This window comes from Drosophila miranda, chromosome XL (genome assembly GCF_003369915.1).
Source record: "Drosophila miranda strain MSH22 chromosome XL, D.miranda_PacBio2.1, whole genome shotgun sequence".
NCBI classification, from domain to species: Eukaryota; Metazoa; Arthropoda; class Insecta; order Diptera; family Drosophilidae; genus Drosophila; species Drosophila miranda.
In genome coordinates, this window is record NC_046673.1 from 2,324,532 (window position 1) to 2,342,650 (window position 18,119).

Genomic DNA, 18,119 nt, shown 5'->3' on the forward strand with positions numbered 1-18,119 from the left:
CTCTTACTCCGAATGCTTCACAAATATTTGGAAAATGCCCACAAATTTATTCATATTTCGTTTCGTTTGATTTCATTTTATGATTTTTCTTTCCTTTTTTCTCCTCTCATGCTCTTGTGGATCTTTCACCTCTGCAGGGCCCCAGGATCAGTGGTAGCACAAGCATATATATGTACGGATATAGTGGATATGTGTGCTACCCATCTCATCAGCTGGCATTCCCAGGTGGGGAGGGCCCGGGAGACGAGTTGTGTTGTGTGTGGTGGATTTGGGAAGTGATCCACGTCTGTGGAACATGGCATGTGGCATGGTTTATGGTTTATGCGGGGGGAGCGGACGCGGACGGGAACAGGAACGGGTAATGACAGAGGATAGTGGAGAGGAGTATCGTGTGATTTTGCTTAGCATGGGCGTGGCATAAAATTTGCTTTTAAAAATATCATTACACATCACGTCAATTACAATTTTTTTTTGTTTCTTTTGTTTTACGTTTTTTTTTAGTTTTGGTTTTAAGACATATTTTTGCTTGGTTTTTTGTTTTGTTTCGTTTTGTTTTTTTTAGCGTATATAAATAAATGCATACACATATATACGTTAATACATAGACGGTATATATATGTACGTGTACAAATAATGCAATAGACACACATCTATACAAATTATACTATATAATGGTTAATTGTTTATTCCTCTTCATCTTCTGACGTCTCTTCTCCTCCTCTCTCTGTTTTTGGCAACAGATTTCATCTCGTTTTCCATTTCTTCCATTTTTTGAGCCTTTTCCTTTGCTTTGTTTCCGCTTCTTGTCTCTCGTTTTTTTGTTTTTGTTTTTGTTTTGTTTTTTGTTTAAGTTTGAGGTCCGTTCAGACACAAGATACAATACACACGTATATATAATTACATATTTAAGTTTTTCGTTTTATATAAAAAAATTAATGCTCAATTACAAGAAATAACACTTAGGCTTATGTTGTCTACAATTTTTGTTTTCTTCGCCCCATCCATCGTGATGCTTGCACCCCTCCTGCCCATCGTGCAGCGCATCGATAGTTAAAATATATGTATGCATTGTTGTATAATTTGTTGTTTCGCTAATTTTGGAACATTACACACCCACACACAATTACTTAGCCGAGAGAGAGAGAGAGAGAGATAGAGATAGAGTATGGAGTATGTATTACATATATGTATGTATGTATGTAGGGTTAAATGCCCGGCTAATGCGAATATCGTTTAGACAATCAGTGTAGTAGAGTGGAGAGATTGGAGTGTGTGTTACAGATTTTTGTTTTTGTTTTGTGGGTTTTTCCTTGTTTTGAGGGTGGGGACGGGGGAGGGTTCCAGTTGTTGGAGATTTCATTAGCTTTACGCGGTAATTATCATAATCGGCATTATCATATACATATATGGGTGTACATATATCTAGGGTTACGTCTAATTGGATAACACATACATGCATAGTGGAACACATACATACGCGCAGACACACGCACACGCACACACACACACTGAGATGCACATTTAGTTTAGCTCGTATATTAGATTTTGTCCGGATCTTCGCCATCTGCTTCTGAGCCTGATCTGAATGGCGGGATTCAGATTCATAGATCCTCTGGCTTTGCTTTTCGTCAACATTCTCACTTCTCCCACTTATAATATTATGTATAAATATAATACATACGCACAATACATATGGTGGATATAGTAAATATATAGCTTTAATTGTAGACATATCTAGATATCTAGCGTTATCATTAAATGTTCTGTGTATGCACGTACTGTGGAAATTGGTGTTGACTCGATCTTGATCTGGGTCATTTGAACATACAATTTAAGCTACAGTTATAGTTACAGTAAGAGTTACGAGACACAATTACAGTTACAGTTATAGCATACACAAAGATATACAGTAAATTGTATTAATCCTTTTCCCGCAGTTTTTCGTTTTTTTTTGTTTTTTTATTTGTTTGTTTCTTCATTACTTGATCTCTGTTTTTTGTTTTAAATTGTATTTTATTTTATATTAGTTGTGCGTTGTCGTTGGCGCTGTAGCCCCCTGCCACAGTCCCACTAGATCTCTGGGGGGAGGGTGGATGAGGGTGTCTCTCACTCAATGGATTCAACGACAAGGACACACAGAGAAAACACTTTATGCGCGTTTACATATATCACGGAAACACAACAAAGCCATTGGATATACAAAATATATATATATAATATACATATATATATTTGTGTGTACACAAATACACACATATAATTACATATGTATATGTATGCTGATGTACATACAATATAGAAGTTACATGCATATACATATGCATATATGCATATGTATATATATGTAAATAGCACATTTATATATATATATACACATAAACATATATAAATGTATATATATATATAGACATATACGTATGTATGTATGTATGTATACATATATGCAAGTATATAAAAAATAAATATACATATACCCTACTTAGCCAAGTGTTCGCTTATTCTCCCCACGTTCCCCAAATACTTTACACATGCAGATACAGCTACAGATGCAAACACAGATACACTCGCACACATAGATATACAAAAAAAAACACAGATAATATCATCATCGTATATATGAAGTATGTATATATATAGTATTCATCATTACGCGCCTGCTCTTAGACTCCAACTACTCCACAAAATGAATCGATCGATCGATGGGCTGCCTTCTATTTTTTTCTTTGTTTCCTATCCTTGCAAGCTATGGCTCTATCTCTTTCATTTCTATCCATGTTTCACACACTCACACACACATGGCACACTCCTCACACTCCTCACACACACACACACGCACACACACACACCGCACACAACACGCACGCGAACATTGAGTCTATCTAGGATCTGTTGTTGTTGTGGGTCCAATGTCTAGACCATTACGAACGCATCCTTGCCGCAGAATAAATAGGGGAACTGGTCGATCATCGTCTGGACAATGTCCTCGAGGTAGGGCCGCAGCTGCTCGAAGTGGCCCATGTCGGTGAAGTCGATGGGTATCAATGTGGGCCACCAGCAGATGGCCAGGTTCTTGCTGTCCATGCTGTTCAGCTTGGAGTTGTCGGAGACGCTGCAAGGATTGAGAGATTAACAACTGATGAATAAGGCATGAGGCCAACATTTCTGTAGGCGAAGCCAATGGTTGCCATCACTTACTGTACAAAGTGCTGGAATATGTATTTGAGTATGGCAAAATTGATGGGGGGCAGCTTCTGGAGCAGCGATTTTAAAGCTATCAAGCGGCAGCTACGATCCGTTTTCACCTCCACGTTCAACTTGGAGGAGCCCACTCCCACTCCACGAGAGCCTAAAACGAGGCGAAAAGGCGCGTGAGATTGGGAAAAGATTGGGTCATATGTCCTATGCTCACCAGCAATCTCTTCCAGCTCCTTGATGATGTCCTTACTAAACAAAGGCGGCAGGCGTTTGGAGAAGAAGTCCTTCAGCGCCGTAGCAACGGCATTGACGGGTATGTCCAGAACATCGATGACGGTGTTGACATCTGAATTAGCATGAAAAAAATGAAAAATACAATAAATACATCACTGACGAAGGTTTGGATACTCCTCCTCTTACCCTCTTCGAAACGCTGGAAGAGCATATCCACATGCGCCCGGCTGCCCGGCACCCGATAGATGCCCTCCGAGTCGAGTCCCTCCTTCTCGATAAACTCCACGCACTTGTTGAGGAAAATGGGTATCTCGCCCTGTTCGGAGCTGATCATTAGCTTCCCGAACTGCGCCTCCACGGACTCGGCCAGTCCCTTGGCATTCTGCTTGAGCTTCCGTTTGAGCTTCTTCTCCTGCTCCTTCTCCTTCTCCTGCAGCTTACGCAGGCGTGCCGCCTCCTCCTTGATGCGCCTCTTCTCGAGCTTCTCAAAGTCCTTCAGGCATTTGGAATTCATGTTGTACTCGGGCAGATTCTCAGCGCCAAAGATCCCAGCTGCCGTCAGTTCCGGCACCATGGAATACTAAACGCAAGGCAAAAGAGTCATATAAAGATCTCTGATCGATGGTATGGACTTGAGCTTACCTCTGGGGATTTGTCGCTCTTCATGAACTCCGGAACACCAGCCTCTGTTTTCTCTGTGGATGGAAGAGGGTGAGGGGAAGCAAGACAAGATGAGTGGGGGCATGGCTCAGTGAAGGCGTGAGTCGAAGAGTGGGCAGAGGGTAGAGAGCAGAGGGCAGAGAGAAACAGAAACAGCAGATATCCAATTACAAACCCAAGCGAAGGAAGTATGAAAGGAGCAAGAGTAGGAGCAGGATCAAAATATAGGAGGAGGACTTGGTGCCACACGAAACACCACAAACGACACAAACACGACACATACTTTTCTCACCTGCCCCGACGATGGCCATGCGCTGATAGTGCAGGGGAATCTCCGGCGGACTCACATACGAGCCAAAGGGCGGCACTCTCGGCGTCTGCACGGGTATGGCCACCTTCTTCTTCTTCTGCTTCTTGGCACTGGCCTTGCTCGCCTTGCTGCTGGCCTTGAAATAGGCATTCTGCTGGCGCACCCGTCGCTCTGTGGAGCTGGCGCAGCTGTCCGACTCGGTGCAGTCTGTGGATGGTATGGATAATAAGCAGAGAAAATGATTCTGTGGTCAGCCGGGGATGTTGAGTTGGGTTTCAAGGATATGCAAGGATGCCCTGCCTGGGGGAGAGTAAACAGTGAACAGAGTGTGGAGGGATCGCGGGTGCGGGTGCGGGTGCGGGATCGGGTGCGGTAGTGGTAGCGGTAGCGAGTGATTTGAGGGTGAGCTGAGATTCGAGTTTTTTTTGGGTAGATGATTGAGATCCCGTGCTTGAGGTGAGGTCCAGATCCTACCGATCCTACCGATCCTATCGATCCTACCTTCGTTTTCATATATCTGCTCGTACTCGGCCAGTTCCTCGGAGTCCTCGTCCTCTCCATCCAATTGGGCGTGATCATACCGCTTGCCATCCTTTCCCACAGGCTCGCAGTCGCCCAGATACGAGTCGGCCATGCTTCCACTGCCGGTGCACAGGCCCAGGCCAGTGCCCGACCCAGAGCCGGAGCCAGAGCCCGACCCGGAGCCGGAGCCCGTGAAGTTCATCTTGGCCACTGCCTCGCTGACCAGCTGGAAGTTCTTCATGTTCAGCTTGCCCGGCGGCTGTGTGGGCAATGTGAAGGTGGAGGAGCTCATAGCCGGGCAGTTGCGACTAGGCGCCTCGCCTACCTTCAACGTTTGGCTGGGACCCTTCGGACGGATCTTGTTCAGATTGGAGTCAATGTGCCGCCGGCCCGTGGTGTAGGCGTGTGTGGAGCCACTGAAGTTGTTCCAAATCGAGTTCTTGTTCATGTTGCGTCGCCCATCGCTCTTGTCCTCCAGCCATTCTGATTTGGAAAGAGAGTGGGAGATCGGATTAGGCAGGCCTAAGAGAGAGGGGTTCGTTCGGCTCTTCCCCGCTTCATCGTTCCTCATCAGAGGGAGGAGCAGTCCATCTACAGCTAAATTTGAGGGGTATGGTGATGGTGGTGGTGGTGGTGGTGGTGGTGGTGGTGGTGATGGGAGGGAGTCTAGCGGAGCAAACTGCGTGCAGGTGCAAGAGCAGGAGTGGGGGGGGGGGGGGGGGATTCAGGCAGCTAGCTGGGGTAAATCTATGGGATGTGCATGCTGATGCATTCTGGAGAGGAGTGGAGGAGCATTAAGAGATTAACCTGCATCGTGGGTGGCCAATGAATCCTTAGACCCGCTGACGTCCGCTGCTTATGTGTGTGTGTGTGTGCATACGTTTATGGGAGAAAGAGAAACGAGAACCAGAAGGGAGAAACCAGATCAGTCTCGGTTTGACACAGCGCTGCAGATGGATGAAGAAGCTTCCACAAAAACAGAGGGAGAGAGAGAGGGGGAGAGCAAAGAGAGGGCAAAGCAAAAGTAGAACAAGAACGAGAACAGCAAACAAACGAAAAACTTTTGTACAATATTCGATTCCGATCGATGTTTGGGGGTCGGGTGGGGTGGAGTGGAGTGGAGTGGTGTCGGGGTTTGTGGGATTATAGATACATGGTTTATATAGTATGTACATAGATACAGATGTATATATCAGACAGCCCGCGGCCCAAAAAAATCAAGGATCAACTGAAAAGCAACAACCGAAAAACCCAAATAACAAATAGCTAATAAGAGGAAATGGGAAACTCTAGGGAGAGCATTGATTGCTAAAGGACAAGGAAGGAAGTAAGGAAGGAAGAATGGAGTTTTTCCACCTGGCCCTTGCGGTGTTTTTTGGCCCAAGCTAACAACACTTCACATAAGAGCATCCTGATAAACAATAATTTTTGGTTTCTCATTTATTAAAATTATTACTTCTTTACCTTCTGAGAAAAATACTAGATCGATAAAGGATCGGTTGCACTTTCTGCAATGGAAAAGGACATAGTGAGATTTGTAGGGTATCATTCCTACACGGATTCGCGTGTCGCGCGTTTTGGAGCTGGATTCAACTCTCAGGCACTTTAGGGGCAAAGGAATGGTTCCACGATTCGGAGGCGACTCAAAGGCAACGAAGCTTAACTTTTGTCCAAAAATCGATGTTATACGAAAGATTTTCATCCGCAAGGCCTATGGCTAGCCAGATCTTTCTTGGGGCATCAGGGGAATCTCCACTGAGGATGTGGGGCTGGAGGTGGAACGGAATACTGGGAGTTGTTGGTGACATTTTCTTGGTGTTTTTATTGAGTGAAGACAAGATCAATAACGAAAAAAGTCTAAAGGATAGAAAACATAGAGAGAGAGAGAGAGAGAGAGAGAGAGACACAGAGCAAGAGAGAGGGAGGGAGAGAGAGATAGAGAAAAAAAACTATAGGTGGAATAGGAATAAATAGGGTGAAATATATTCAAATAGTTAGATTACATGTTATTTCTTCCAAACTTGATTCTGAAGCCGAAACGAATTGACTCTTATATGTGCATGTAATGAGCTGATGATCTGGAGGGGCTGGCTCTGGAGGAGTTGTTGGAGGAGGGAATATCTGGAATCCTTATATAGTTTTCGTTTGTTTTTTTTTTTTTGATTCGAGTATTTTTTGTTTTGTTTGAGCAAATAATTTCGATTTGCAATGGGCAAAAAAATGACAACAACAATGACACACACACAGAGATAAATCGATAAAAAGTTGGTTAAGATTAATCGTTAATTAATTAATTCATAATTATCATCATTAATCATTATAGATTATAGTATATATTGTATATATAGTATATATGGAGTATATGGCGCACTTATGTATTTTTGGCGAGAATGAGAAATGGCAATGGAAATGGCAATGGAATGAATGAATGGATGGATATATAATATATATGATCTATACATATGTATATGATATATATATATATGATTTATATATACATATATATATATATATATGTATGTATGTAGGTAGGTAGGTAGGTAGAGTTGGGTTGGTACGAATGCTAGTTATTATTATTATTATTATTATATGTATTTGTATATTGTATTTTGAATTGGTGTTTTATGGCGCACGAATATTCTGAATCGGTGTTTGCTTGGTTTGAGGTTTTTGGATTGGTTTTTGCTTGAGGTTTGGTTTTGGGTTTCGCTTGGTCAGAGTATTTTATTCTTTTGGGTGGGTGGGTGGATGGTTTGGTTTGGTTTGGTTTGGTTTTCAGTGACCGCCAGCATGGAACTTACTTTGGTGCAGGTGCTTGGGCTTTTCGTTGTTTTCGTCGTAGATTTCATCTAATGATATATCTCTTTCTTCTGCGGAACATGCGATATAAAACAAAACAATACATGAAGGAGGCATCTGTTATGTTTGGCGCGTTATCTCTTCCTTCTCTGGCCCTCTGTCTTACCATTTAATGAGTTGAGAGATCGGGTAGGAAGCATTTCGTAATTCTCGCTGCCGGAACCATCGGTGCCCAATGTATTCGACAGCATATAGCTCTCGTGGCGGGGAGGTGGGCGCGGCATCTGGTTCACCGAGCTCTCCAGCGTGCCCTCCCCCGAATCTAAAGTAATTGACTCCTCCACATGCAGATTCTCCACCTCGTACTTGTTGTCCCAGGAGGTCTTCAGGAATGGATTATAGAATGCAACTGCAAAAACAGATCAACATTCAGCATTCGACTTGATCAAGGACACCGTTTATGGATTGGCAGGGACTGGGGGATTGGGGATGCACTTACATTTAACATACTGATCCGCTGAGAATGTCATGAAGCTCCCCTTGAAACGATCGGCCAGGGCATTTCCTTCGGTAATGAGAAACTGACAGATATCGCTGTTGAAGAACGCATTGACTCCTCCGCTCTCCGTCACCGCAATGATTTGCAACGGAATGTTGGCATTCTGGGCGGCCAAAATGCTGTCAACGTAACCCGTAAATTAGTAAGGGGGAGCGCTTGCAAAGATCCCTATCCGCTTATTTTCTTTACCTGAGATTGGCCAGGGATGAGCGACGCTTCGCCGAGTAAAAGTAGATGTAGCCGTGGATGAGCTCATCCCGATATTGATTGGTGCCATGGTAGGAGGAGAGTATGAACTCGACCCGCCGCTTGGCATCCCCAATGAACACATCGACAATGATCGAGTGCTCGCTGGCCTTCACAAGCGTCGATTCGGCGACCAGCGGCTGGACAATGTTCTCGATATCGTATTGATCGCCGCAGAAGATGCAGCACAGGATACGGAGATCGGTGTGGTTGGAGGGATACGGATCGTAGCTCTTCATCTCGGTCAGCTTCAGCGACAGGATGACAATGTTCAGAATATCGTAGACATACTTCTGATGGTTCTGCGTGTGGTCGATGAAGTCGCAGTGCAGCATCTCCGACAGACGCATGCCCTCGCTGCGCAGATACTCGACCTCGTTCTCCTTGAGGTCTTGCGGTTGGTACACCAGCACAATGGGAAGATTCTCGAACTTATCCTCCAGCTCCAAATTACAGAGCAGCGTCCGTTCCAAGTTGTCCTTGAGCGTTTCAAACGACTGCTGATTGGAGTACACACAGATGAGGCCTACAAAAAATAGAGTGGAGTGGAGGGTCTCCCATGAGAGAAGTGAAATGAGGAGAAGAAGCTGCAGGATCTGGCCTGTCCACTCACCACTCGAATACACATCGATGGCCTTGAAGGCCTCCATGTCCCCGTTGGCTATGCGATAGTTTAGATAGTACGTCTGATTCTCGTAGATATACTCGCCCTTGCTGCCCGTGCAGATGCGGATGTCGTTGAGCAGATCGCTGGCCAGGTGCTCCGATCCAACGATCAGCAGATTGAGCGTGCGATCGGTGCCGTTGCCAGTCGTCTTCCAGCCACCACCGCCACCGCCAACTCCTCCACCGACTCCCCCCGGAGTCTTGTGGTTGCTTGTGGTCGACTTGTCGGAGAGAACCTCCTCAATCAGGCTGTCCACACAGTTGTTGAAAAAGGGGCAATGGTCACGAATGGGGCAGTGGATGAAGCGCAGATGCTGGACGAGCATGACACGCCGCTCCTGGTCCAAGCGGTCGAGCATCTTGTAGCGCGAGTCTTCCTGGATGACATCCGTGATCTGACGCACATCCTCCTGCGTAATAATGTCCACGTTTTTGAACTGCAGAAAGTACTGAGCGTGCTCCAGGAGCAGTTCGACAAAGTTCTGTTTGCTCTTCTCGATGATCTCGTCCTGATGGATGTCGTAGATCTGCTGGCAGTCGTGCTCGGAAAGGGCCTCGAAGCACTCACGACCCATGAACAGGACGCGCACCTCCGATAGTTGTTTGCCGGGCGTGACAAAGCCGGACTCCTCCAGTAGCATCTTGAACTGCTGCTTCCAGCTGAGGATTGACAGGAAGAGAATGATGAGTATCGGCACTGTCAAGATTTCTGCTTCGGTAGACTTACCCAATCTTCTTCTTGTCCTGCTGCACGGAATTCAGATAATTGCGGAATACTGTCTCTGCCTCGGAGGTCTCCAGCACATCGAAGGGGATGCGCGCCTCGTCCTCGGCCTCGTCCATGTCGACCAACTCGGTCCAGGAGGCCTGCGGGCACTCAAAGAAGTACTGCTCAAACTCGATGTGGTTCTGCAGATAGTTCCGGGCACACTCCCAGGCATCGTCATCGCTGATGTTCAGGGCCCCGGTGTCCGGCAGCATGTACTCGAGGGCCAAGGCGAACTTGTCGAGATACTGGTGGAGCTTCTTGTTGAGGTGGTCATCGCGCAGCTTTTTCATGTGGCGGCGGAAGAGCTTCTGGCCGGCCTCGTGCCCGAATATGTTCAAGAACTCGTTCCACTCGCGGTACTGGGAGAGCATCTTTGAGCCCTGCGACCAGAGGATGTGGTAGTCAGTGATCTGGTTGCGTATCAGCCGTGTGACGGCCTCCGATCTGGTGTCTAGCAGCTCCTTGCGTGACTTGGCCGACTCCTGGTATGATATGATCTTCACCCGATTCTTCACCTTGTCGATCATCTGGGCGAGCATGAGGAAGGCCAAATCGATGTTGATGCTCTCGTGGGCTGATGTCTCGATCAACTGCACCGTGCTCTTGTAATCCTTCCGCTGGCTGATCTTCTCCGCCTCGCGCACGTACAGCTCGTACGCGTCGTCGTTCTTTGTGGTCACCAGGACAAGCGGCTTCTTGTTCTTCACAATGGTGGCGATCACATTCTGAACGAACTCCACCTGCTTCTCCACGCTGCGGTTTGGCACGGGACTGACGTCGAACACCACGACGAAGCCGTCGATGCTCAGCCGCCCATCGGGCATCACCTTCTGCTCGTACTCCTTCTCGATGCCCAGCTGATTCTTGCATATGTACATGAGCTTCTCCGCCGAGAAGACCTTGGTGGCGGTGCAGCGCTTCGAATAGGGATCCATTTTTCCCACCTTGAAGGCCTGGAATGTGGAGTCATCCATGAACTCGGTCTGCTCGATGATATTGAAGTTGTACTCGACGCCCTCGTCCGTGGTCTTGCGCACCTCGCCCCAGTACAGGAAGTGGTCGTTGTTCACGATCCTGCCGCTGAAGTCGCTCTGGCTGAGCACTGATATGTGATCGATGAAGTAGTCGTCGGCCATCGGCCGCATAAATCTGTTGCACAGGCATGACTTGCCCACACCCACCTGGCCGCGATCCTTTTCGGTACCGGATAGTCCAATGACCGAGATGTTGAACTGACGCATCTTGAAGCACCTGCAAAAAGAGGAGAGCAGTCAGCATATTGGTCGAGGATTCTCCTCTCATTTTTGCAATTTTCCATTTTCCCTAGACTTTTGTTTCACCCACAAGATACGATTAACTACGCAGCTACGGATACATCCACGGATGGACCCCCCGCCCGACACACATTTCTGCTGCACAGAGATACATAGAGAGAGAGAGAGCCTGGCGGCTTCTGTGGTGACAAAAGAAAAACGGACTTTATTTTTTCTTTTTCATTTTTGTTGTCTTTGCCAGTGCAAAGCGGAAAATGTGCCCAAATTGATTTCAAACTGCAGATGATTTCCGCTTGATTTCACATTTGCTGGCAATCCCCGCATCTTTTTTTTGCCCTAGACCATGCTCCATTACCGTGCCAGTACCTGGATTTCACAACATTTTTCTATGGGAAAATCTGTCTGCAGCACAAATCCTTTTTCCTGTCTTGACTGCGGTGCGGCGGCTGCTTCTGCTGGCTGCTGCTGTCTGCTGCCTGCCTGCTGACTGCTACAAACAGCGCAAGACAGCAAAAGAGAGAGTGAGAGAGCCAGAGAGCCAGAGTGCCAGAGAGCAAACGAGCCTGCCTCCGATAACTGAGAGAGAGAGCTGAGCCGCATCCACTCAATGTGGGTGGATTTGTTGTTATTGTTGCTAGTGCATTTCTCTCACTCCTAATTTTCAGATGTTGCTGTTGTTATCCTGTTCTATCCTTCCTGCTGGTCGCGCTCTCCAGCTCTCCACAACAGCTACTGAATGAAGGGGAAAAATAAGAATTGTTGCTGCGGCTGCAGTCGTGTGGGTGTGTACCACTCTTCAATAAACATTGAAGGGGCCGAAAAGAGGGGGCGCAATGAGGGCGAAAGTAAAGCCAAGAGCCCAATGCAAATAAACATAAGCACCAGCTACTACCCCCCTACTACTACTCGTACTACTCTAAATATTAATTGAGCTTTTCCGGCATTACAAATTATTGCAAGCGAAACCTCCTCCACGTGTATGTGTTTGTGAGGGTATGGGTATGCAAATGTGTGTGTGTGTTGTGTTGTGCTCCAACTGCAAGTGCAGCACGCAGAATCGAAATTGGAGACACAGACACTAGACTGGCAGCGGTGATGGTGCTGCTTGTCTGCTGCAGGCCCCCATAGAGATGGAAGTGTTCCAGCAACAGATTTCCTGTACAATCTACATTCCCGGGCTCGACAGCAACAACAACAACAAGAACAACTGCAGGGCCTACGATAACAACGACAAAGCAGAAGCGAGCAGAACCCCAGTCTATGGTTATTGTTGTTCTTGCTTCTCAATTCACTTTACCAGCCCATTGGGGCAGGGGCAAGGGCGGGGGTAGGGAGTCGATAGTAGTTCTGGCTGAAAGTGCAGTGGAATATGCAACGGGTGGGGCAGTGACAGAACTTAGGGGGGTGGCCACAGAGAGAAAGAGAGAGAGAGAGAGATAGAGTACAAACAATTTTGGTGTAACTTCATTGAACTGTTTCCAGCCGAAATTCGGATTTGATGCAGAAAACACTGTTGCCGCATCCGTCTTTCCATCACCGTCTCTCTCCCACTTCCACTTCCACCTCCACTCTCATCTCTACTCCTCTCCCTCGCTCTATCAGAGTCACTCTCTCTCACACACGAGTTGCGACAATTACCTGCAGTTGCGCACAAAGGCGAAGCAAGGCCACGGGGCGAATAATCAGACAAGCTACTTTCTTTTGTTGTATTCTTTGCGTTTGTTTCTAATGATGGCATCAACCAAATTCTAACAAAAAATTGGAGTTGTATTTGCTTTAATTATTTTCCAACCAGCTTGTACAGGCACAAACACAAGACAACACACACGCACGAGAGCACTCATACACGGGTACGGGCCATAGAGATGCCGTTGGGAGAGCAAAGACCAAGAGCGAGCGAGCGAGCAAGAGCGTACACGACGTATACAAGAAGACAATTACGAATCAGCATCGTAAAACACACACAAAACTGAGGAAAAAACTTCTCCCAACGCAAGTGAAAAGTTGTAGTTTGTCTCGCTTTTTGTTCAACATTAACTCACAATTGTTGCTCTTTCACAGCTCCAATACGTTTAATTAAACGGTTTAAATATACTAATAAAAGTTATTCCACATCCGAGCTGAGCTTTAATAACAACAAAAATGCACCCAGCGTTCGACTTGGTCTTGGGCATTAGGGCTGCATCGCTGTTGCTATCGATGGTCGATGGCCAGGCCAGTGCTGACGATAGCGATGACTCCACTTATAAGCCAGAGATAGCGTGGAACATATCGGGGACTAAGCATCCCTGCATTAGCTGCGCTGGCGCTATGATTTTCAATTACGTATGTTTATAATGAGAGCCTTGAAATCTGTTACGAATAAAGTAATTTTCATGGCGGCACTCTTAATTTATGTAGAGTGTAACCCAACCACTCTATGTACATATCGACAGTTTCCTCTATACTTTTCGCTGCAGAATTTCATAGTTTCAGATAAGAAACTATTTTCGTATGATTATTATGCAGATACGTACATACATACATATGTATCGCTGCATTTAAATCCCGATCGTCGCCTTTGAACTCCGATCTCTCCTAAGGATGTTGGTCCCGAACAGAATTATTGCAGCGTTGCTGAACTTCAATTTCATGGAAATGTTTATTTTGCTATTTTGGTCATTTTATGAATTTTATTACACATTATAACAAATTTGGAGATTGGTAAAGGGGTGCAGGGGCAGGGGAAGTTACAACGGGAATTATGTACATCTATGGATATGGATTCTATATTATTCTAGCATATTCTCTGTATTCTATATTCTGTTTTCTGTATTGGGCTAATACAACTCGGACTTCTGCATCACTGCGGAGACCAGGGCTTTGAAAGCGTCCTCTATCAGTACGATATGCATCTGGGCATCCCGGTACGACCAGAGCTTTGCACTCTCCGTGAGAGGCATTTCCATCGTGGTCACGCCCAGCGACGACTGCGAGTGGAGGCTGCGGCCGGTGTTCATCAGAATGTTAACACAGTCGTCGGCCAGTATGGGGAACGTCTCGACGAACCGCACCATGGCCGGCAGCACGTGGCGCAGGAACTTGCACTTGGAGGAGACGGTGAGCAGCGATAGAGTCGTCTGTATCACATTCAGGCAGAACTTGGACACGCCCAGACTCTTGGGTATCGAGTAATTGAGAACCAGGTGGGAGGTCAGCTCAATGGTGAATATCTGCTTGTCCATCTCGTTGACGTTGAGGAACTCGTGCACAAAGTCGATGCAAATGTGCATCGACGGCACGCTAGCCACCATCATCGGGATCACCGACTTGGGGTACGTCTGGAAGTGCACCAGCTTGGCCAGCGACGGTTCTGATATGAACGCCTGGTGCACATATGTCCCAATGATGCCCTGGATCTCGCGCAGCTCCAGATGGGACAGGCGATCCTTCGAATTGTTTGACATGTACTCCAAAACTTCAAGCAGTATGTGTACCGCAGCACTCTCCTGCGAGGCAATCAGCGTCGTCTTCAGCTCTTCTCGGTCGGCGTCTGTCTGTACCAGCCCGTTCTTGTCCAGCACCTGCTTCTGCTGCATGTACACGTTCAGATATGTTTTAGAGGCGGCCAGGCTGCCCTTTAGAATGCGCAGCATGATCATCAGCAGATATGGCGAGCAGAACACATGCCTGGGACAGCTGTGTAAAGAGATGCTATAATCAAGATACTCCTCTAAAAGCTATATGTTTAGTGGCAATTACCTTAGCACTTCCATTGGCTCCAGCAGGCTTTCATTGGCAAAGGTTCGGCGATTGATCGAGTCCGCGCTATTGGTGATGGCTCGCAGCGACATGACCCACAGCGTAGTGGGCAGAACCGCATTCAGGCGTAGCCAGAGATCGTGGAACAGGTCCTTGATGTAGCGTGGCACCGACTTCTGAAATACCACCGGCATGTGCTTCACCAGCTGCTGGCCGTACTGGGCCAGCGACTCTGCGGGCAGCTGCAAGAGCTGCTTGAATATGCGTATGGCCAGCCGAGGCTTCGTCTGGATGTGTTCGAGGGCGCGGCTCAGCTGCTCGGGCGTCAGTTCGGGACAGGGACAGTCAAGGGCTTCGATGCCTAGGGTCGTCAGATTGTGCTCCTCCAGCCAGTCGTCCACCATACTCAGGTGCGGATAGTTGGAGATGATCAGCCGCAGAAGCGGATGGAACAGAAACTGGTATTCGCTGTGATACTTGTGGGCCTTCTGCAGCAAATACTTGAGTGGAAGGCCTCCCATGAAGTTGTTCGCATACTCCTTCTGCTTCCGGCCGCCGATGGCACTGAGATTCATCAGGCGCGTGTCCTCGTACAGCAGCAGGTAATAGATCATAAGCAGCTGGGCGGTGAGGGGGCAACTGACCTCGACCTTGGCCAGCTCCTCGCTTTCTGTCATCGGCGGCAGGTCCTCGCCGAACAATGTGAGCTGGGAGGTGCGGAACACGTGCAGTATCTCCACCTCAGTGAAGGGCATGTGGATGTGATCAATGTTGACCTTGCCGGTGGGATTCGGAATGATCAGTGTGTTGACAAAGACCTCCACCAGGGCGGGCATCACGGGATGGATAGGCCGCACCGCGCTACAGATCTGCTTGAAGATCCATGACTTGATTGTCACCTTGTGCTTGAGGAAGGTGCGCGACTTGAGCAGCTGGTGGATGCAGTGTACAGGCAGGTAGCCGGGTATAGTCCCACTCAGATTAGGCGTCACCGGCACCCGCACCGCCTTGAGAGCCACCACCTGTTCGGTAAATAGCTCCTGGGTGAAAAGCTGCTTGATCCGGCTGGTGCTGTTCGGCCGGATGGGTATGCGCATGCCCAGTGTGGAGCAGACCATTTCGCTGATGGCTGTTATCTGATTGCTGTGAAAGTGGATGGCCAGCAGGAGGAGCATCTCCCCCAGCGAGGTGCTTGTTCCCGAGCGCTTGCAGAAGAAGGCGTCCTCACGCGTCAGCCACTGCAGCCACTCAATCGCCTTCATCTCCAGCGGAATAGTCGACACAAGCGAGGGGCAGGCTATCAGCATGCACAGCCCCAGTGTCACGAACCTCAGACCCGATGGCGTCGGCTGGGGGCGGCTCGTGACCAGCTGCGACAGCGCATTTATCTCGTCGTCATTGAACTTCAGTCCGCCGATGCCCCGCAGGGCGCAGTAAAGCCGCATCAGCACCACGCCCTGCAGATTGAAGTCCTTAAGCTCTGCCGCATTTGTGGTCGTCTTTACAACCTTCTGGAGCAGCTCCACACGAACCAGATTGAGGGCATCACCCTTGCGCTTCTGACTGGAGCGTGTGTAGATCGCGAACCAGCAGCGCAGGTTCTGATCGTTTCCCAGCAGCAAGCCCGTTAGGAAGGGGATCTATTCAGAACAATCCATTAGAATTGATTAGCTTGATTACTTTGGTCGCGGGACCACTCACCAAATCGTCGGAATGCTTAAGCGCCAGCTTAAGCATGAAGGAGGGCCCCTTCATCATTTCCACGCACAGCGTTCGATTGGCCAGTGCTTGGGTGGGGTTCATTTCGCTGAGGGACATCAGCAGGGAGAGCCTGTGCTTGCCGTCACTGCCATCCTCGTCGTAGTTGGCAACCACGTGGGAGACAACATCGCGATAGCAGTCGGGAAAATTGGCCACCAACGCAGTGATAATGCGATACCCGTTGGGCACGCTAATCAGGGCATCCGTCAGCTCGAGAATGTTGAGCAGGGAGGGGAGTTCGGCCAGGGCAATGCAGAGGATGTCCACCACCTCCTCGAGGTAGATTCCGTCGTCAAGCATCTCCGAGTGGGCGGCGGGTTTCTGGTCGGAGACCTGCTGCTGCAGATTGAATATCTCGGAGAGCACGACGCGCACTTTACGCGCCACATCGGCCCGCTCAAAGCCCAGGGCGATGCCCGACTGCAGACCATACTCCTGCTGCTGGCCCTCAAAGTAGGGGGTCTTCTGGCGAGTCTGCAGCTCTTTTTTCAGTTCATTCTCTAGTTCGTGGTAGTTGACCTGCAGATAGGAGACTATGCTGTTCACAACCTCGATGCCAATGAGAACGGCCAGGATCTGTTTGCGCGACTCCATCGAAGATGTGGTGTTGTCCAGCGGCGAGAGCAAACTCATGCGCACCAGCGATGGCAGCACTGGACGGATTTCGGCCTCTGGGTAGCTGGCCAGCGAGGTGATATCCAGGTTCTGCATCGATGTAAACACACGCTCGGACACATCGTATACCTGAACCGGCGTCTTCTTCACTTTGGCCCAGTGTCCTAACTTGTTGATATCGATCTCGATACGCGTGATCTTGGTTAGTGGTGCCGGGGCCAGCATTTCGGATAACCGGCCGTCGCTCTTGGGGATTCAAAAAAAAAAATCTTTGTAAGCTATCCGTTCGTCCAGGGAATCCTTGTGCTTGTGTTCCGTAAATCCTCATCCACACAAAACGGAACGTGAGCACCAGAGTGACCATTTACGATATATTATATACTAGGGCTAGAGCGGTCCGTAATCAAGTAGTTTTTTAATCGGTTTTTTTTTTTAATTGTATATTTCGGTATATTTCTGAGGGCTACGCTGCTGCTGTCTTCTGCTCTCTTGCTCATACATGCAACGAAAAAAGGTGACGGAAGAGCGTAATTTTGAATGGTCTATAGAAAGAGGTGTGGACAACAGGCAAATACCCCATGGCAAATTGCAAGGTTCGTTGGAATCTCACTTCGGCCCAATATACCTTGAAGACAAAATCGGTATATCGGCTAATCGGGTAAGCCCTGTTTAGCCTGTTATCCATACCCGCTTATTTTTCCCATTATGTAGAAAATGTGTAGCTACCGCGTAGATGCCATGTCAAATATCAATAGCAACACAGTTGTA

The 18,119-nt window shown here is 47.8% G+C and overlaps 2 protein-coding genes across 9 annotated transcripts; both read right to left on the minus strand.

The window, feature by feature from the left end:
* Positions 1 to 2,428: 2,428 nt before the first annotated feature.
* On the minus strand, positions 2,429 to 13,363 carry LOC108152947 (rho GTPase-activating protein 190). 8 transcript variants are annotated; one of them, XM_033392367.1, is made up of 16 exons: positions 13,277 to 13,363; positions 9,919 to 11,211; positions 9,139 to 9,851; positions 8,469 to 9,051; positions 8,220 to 8,398; positions 7,887 to 8,129; positions 7,723 to 7,791; positions 6,925 to 7,050; positions 5,729 to 5,773; positions 4,901 to 5,404; positions 4,382 to 4,606; positions 4,072 to 4,124; positions 3,616 to 4,009; positions 3,410 to 3,541; positions 3,196 to 3,346; positions 2,429 to 3,109 (listed from the first exon to the last, which is right to left on the minus strand). In XM_033392367.1, the coding sequence occupies exons 2-16, from the start codon at positions 11,199 to 11,201 to the stop codon at positions 2,911 to 2,913; spliced, it is 4,899 nt and encodes a 1,632-aa protein (XP_033248258.1). In that variant the 5' UTR covers positions 11,202 to 11,211; positions 13,277 to 13,363; the 3' UTR covers positions 2,429 to 2,910. The 8 variants fall into 8 exon arrangements, with proteins under 8 accessions (XP_033248258.1, XP_033248247.1, XP_033248250.1 ...); XM_033392356.1 differs by having other exon boundaries at positions 4,373 to 4,606; XM_033392359.1 differs by lacking the exon at positions 13,277 to 13,363 and adding an exon at positions 12,873 to 12,961 and having other exon boundaries at positions 4,373 to 4,606.
* A 528-nt stretch (positions 13,364 to 13,891) lies between these two features.
* On the minus strand, positions 13,892 to 17,762 carry LOC108152937 (integrator complex subunit 2). The gene is made up of 3 exons (XM_017282634.1): positions 16,677 to 17,762; positions 14,976 to 16,615; positions 13,892 to 14,912 (listed from the first exon to the last, which is right to left on the minus strand). The coding sequence occupies exons 1-3, from the start codon at positions 17,574 to 17,576 to the stop codon at positions 14,054 to 14,056; spliced, it is 3,399 nt and encodes a 1,132-aa protein (XP_017138123.1). The 5' UTR covers positions 17,577 to 17,762; the 3' UTR covers positions 13,892 to 14,053.
* Positions 17,763 to 18,119: the final 357 nt, after the last annotated feature.